The sequence below is a fragment of the Apaloderma vittatum genome, unplaced genomic scaffold (assembly GCF_000703405.1).
Source record: "Apaloderma vittatum isolate BGI_N311 unplaced genomic scaffold, ASM70340v1 scaffold33184, whole genome shotgun sequence".
NCBI lineage: Eukaryota > Metazoa > Chordata > Aves > Trogoniformes > Trogonidae > Apaloderma > Apaloderma vittatum.
The window spans coordinates 2,419-6,248 of record NW_009712669.1 but is presented as its reverse complement, the minus strand read 5'-3'; the positions used below and the strand labels follow the sequence as shown (position 1 = coordinate 6,248).

Below are 3,830 nucleotides of genomic sequence, written 5' to 3'. Positions count from 1 at the left end.
TTGGGGCTGTTCAGCCTGGAGAGGAGAAAGCACCAGGGAGACCTTAAAGTGGCCTCCGAGTACTTAAAGAGGCTACAGGAAAGCTGGGGAAAGGACTGTTGATCAGAGAGTGTAGCAGTAGGGCAGGGGATAATGGCTTTAAACTGAAAAGATAGATTTACATTAGATGTAAGGAAGGAATTCTTTCCTGTGAAGGTGATGAGACCCTGGCACAGGTTGCCCAGAGAAGCTGTGGATGCCCCATCCCTGGCAGTGCTCAAGGCCAGGTTGGACGGGGCTTGGAGCAACCTGGGCTGGTGGGAGGTGTCCCTGCCCATGGCCAGAGAACTCGATGGTCTTTAAGGTCCTTTCCAATCCAAACCATTCTATGATTCCATGATAATAATTACACCGTGTAGCCACCTAATGCAGGTGCAATGTCAATCACTGAAAAATTGGGTTCACACAAACTGTTGGGTCAGGTTAACGGCGCAACTTATGGAGAGCACAGCTCCTCCTCCTGCTGGACGTTACCTCGCTGTAAGTAAGGGTGAGTAGTAGAGAAGACTGTAAGGCCAGATCTGTTTCTGTCCCCAGAAGAGGAGAAGGTGGTATTTGCTAGAAAAGAGTAGAACAGATGGCTGAAAAAGTTCTGCGGGGAGCGGAGTGCTGCTTTTGTGTGTGCCAGCAGCCTTCGGTGAAATTCCCCAGATCTCTGGATTCGCACCAGGATCGAGATAAAGCATGTTGGCTTCCGCTGCTGTGGGGGTTTGTTTTTCTGACCTTGTAGGTGTTGCTTTTTTTAGGCTTCACGAGAGTCCAGAAGAAGAGCCGCACATCCTGCTGGAGTGTGACAGCAGCGTGCTGGACGCCCTACAAAAACATCTGAAACTGTACAAGATCCGGAGGAAAGTAAACATCGCCCCTTGCCTTGACCTCTCTTTGTGGGCCGTTGTCCCCGGGGAAGAAGCTGGAGACGCTGCCGGTTCCCTCGCTCAATGTGCAGACCAGGCTCTAGTTTTAACTCCTGACCCCAGAACAGAAGTCATGGGCTGGCGGCTGATTACAAAGAAAGGAGCGAATCTATCGGAGATTATCCCTGGGAGTTATATTGGAAACCTTCAGGATTACCACAGGCACAGGTATAAACAAGGTAAAGCCAAGTCCTGGTTTTTACTCTGTGTCACTGGATTTTGGGAAGTGTGCTTATTTGTGTATTATCACAATTTCATTCTCTTCTCAGAGTCTATACGCTGATATAAGACACAGGAATAAATTATAAAAGCTGCGTTGGTATGTCTCCGTGTGTTTTACTTGTTATTAAGTACAAGTATTATTTGCTACTTGGAGGATAAAAAGTGGTCTGGTAGTTGTAATTCTCTCTGATGCCAGAATCAATATTTGGATACAGTTCCCTGTTACTAAGATTATGGGGTGGTGGGTTGGGAGTGCCAACAGCAAAAGAAAACCAGGATTATTCATTTTCGTAGAGGGAAGCTTCTGTGGCTTGAGTAATTTTGCTTATTTTGGACTTACGCACAGTCTGTGTGTTTTTCTCATTGCTAAGGAGGGAAAAGGAAACTCCCTTACTTACATTCCTAAGAATGTATGACTGGATTCGCAGAGTTAACTCAGAGGCCAAGGGCGGGACAACTGATTTGAGAGGAAACTCGATGCCAGGAGCTCCTGTGTGTGCGCAGAGCTCCCGTCGGTTTTACTGTATCTGCACAGAATGTGGATCAAATGAATTGGCCGACTGAAAGGTGATGGTCCTCTGCTTAAAAACCTGAGCCTGACTGGTTCAGAAAAGCAATGTTAATGGGTCGCACTGGGCTGAGCTGCCTCCCTGAAACACCAGCCTTGTCTCGGTGTGCTGCTGCAAAAGGCTCTGCTGCAAAATAGTGCAATTTTTGTGTCACAGGTGACGAAAAGAAGGGCTAATCAGACAGACATGCTGCCCTTGCTCTTTAACCGTTCTTTACATTCTTTAGCTCTCAAAAACCCAACTCTTACTGGCATTAAAATCTACTTGTGAGGTGTGGGCGAGAAAGATTTTGCCACCGGTGTTACATGATCGTCAGTGCTTCTGTATGGGAGTCTTCATCATTCTGAATTTCCACTGGTATGCTTGTGAGATGCTGTAAACGTCATGAAATTAGGTTCTTGTGCAGTTCTCTGTTTGACCTTATGAGTAAACACCATTTACAACTAATGAGTTCACCCAGGTCCAGATGGGAGTTGGGAAGTTCATCATTTCACGCTGCTTCGTATGGATTTCTCCTGGTCTTACAACTCACAGAAGAGGCGTATTCCAGAAATCTTAAATACTGAAGATCCTACCACATTTACCCGTTGTTTTTACTCTTTCTCTAGGGATTCCCGAAGGCGTAAAAGATCTCCCTCCCGGCGTCGCCCTCCCGCTGGAATCAAACCTGGCCTACATGAACGGCATCAGCTTTACCAAAGGCTGTTACATCGGACAGGAGTTGACGGCCAGGACCCACCACATGGGCGTCATTCGCAAACGTCTCCTGCCAGTCCGCTTTTCACCTTCTCTTCCCAATGACAGCGTTCCCGAGGGTGCCGAGATCTTCACTGAATCGGGAAAATCGGCCGGCAAGTTCCGGGCTGGAGGAGGTGAACTCGGTATAGCTTTGCTGAGGTTAGCTCATATAAATGAACCACTCTCTCTGAACGTAGCCGGTGATAAAGTGAAGCTCACGGCGAGTATACCCGAGTGGTGGCCAAAAACTGCTGGTAAATAAACGAGGGGCCACCACGTGCACGTTTGCCTTATTGAGAATATATTTTGCGCAACAAATCCGGGAAGGTGACTCTGCCTTTGGCCGTCGTTCGTGGCGTTTGATGCAGGATGTCGCGTTACAGGATTCTTCGAATCGGAACTGAACAGCAGGAACCCTGAGGACAGGAGGATAGTTTGCTAAGCGGCCTGGAGAGATCCGTACAGGGAATCGCACTTTTTTATTGAGAGTACGCTGTGGTTTTTTTAGGGGGTGCCACGTGTCGTTAGGTTGGGCAGCTGCTGAATTTTCAGCCCCACCGCTCCCTGAAGCGAGCGATGGGAGGAGGAGTTTTCCCTGTTGCGTGCACTGATTGTTTCTGTTGAGAATAACCATTCTGTGGTCTTATAGTGTTGTTTTGGTTTTTGTTTTGTTTTTTTCTTTAATGGCGAGCATACTTGCATTAGATATATACTCAGGCTAAAGTGTTGGCTGCACATTACTCCTCGCATTGAGCTGCTTCTTAAACTTGCTGATCGGGTGGGTGTTTTCCGCCACCTTTTGCTGACTGTGTTCAGGAAGAGGAATACCTTGTACTCCACATTACAGACCGTGATTTTAATAAGTCATCCCCGGTGGAAAAAGTCGCTAAGATCCCAGTCCCCTGCTCTGGTGCCGGCAGAGGGAGCACAGGCAGCAGCAGCCAGCTCCTGACCCGGACACACGTTTCCTTCACTCAGACTCTTTCAGAGAGGAAAAGTGGTATTTTACAGAAATAAGGTGCTCTGGTGCCTGCCCTGGGGTAACTGTTGTATGGGTGTGCTGGTATTTGGCAGAATAATCTCTCACTCGAAGCGTGCACCCAGCAACAGTCGAGAGGTGAATATTTTTAACATCAACATCTCCGCTCTGTCATCTCGTAAAAAAATCCTCCGCACTTTCCTGACGCTTTTGGCAGGGGTTAGCTCAGTCCCTCTGCAAAGCTGGTGAAGGGACAGCGTGTCCCCGTCTTGGAGCTTTACTCCTTCCCTTGGTGTTAAGCCGCAGTCCCCGGAGAAGGGGTTAAACCCACACGTGCTCTTGGCTTGACCTGGTGTTCCCAAGGGAGGA

At 48.2% G+C, this 3,830-nt stretch overlaps 1 protein-coding gene across 1 annotated transcript; it reads left to right on the top strand.

Annotated features, from left to right (window-relative positions):
• Positions 1 to 785: 785 nt before the first annotated feature.
• Positions 786 to 2,736, top strand: IBA57 (IBA57, iron-sulfur cluster assembly homolog (S. cerevisiae); the record flags this gene model as incomplete). Its single annotated transcript, XM_009868088.1, has 2 exons — positions 786 to 1,132; positions 2,353 to 2,736. Coding segments are annotated over 2 exons (731 nt in total), but the record flags the coding sequence as incomplete, so codon positions are not given.
• Between the last annotated feature and the right edge of the window lie 1,094 nt (positions 2,737 to 3,830).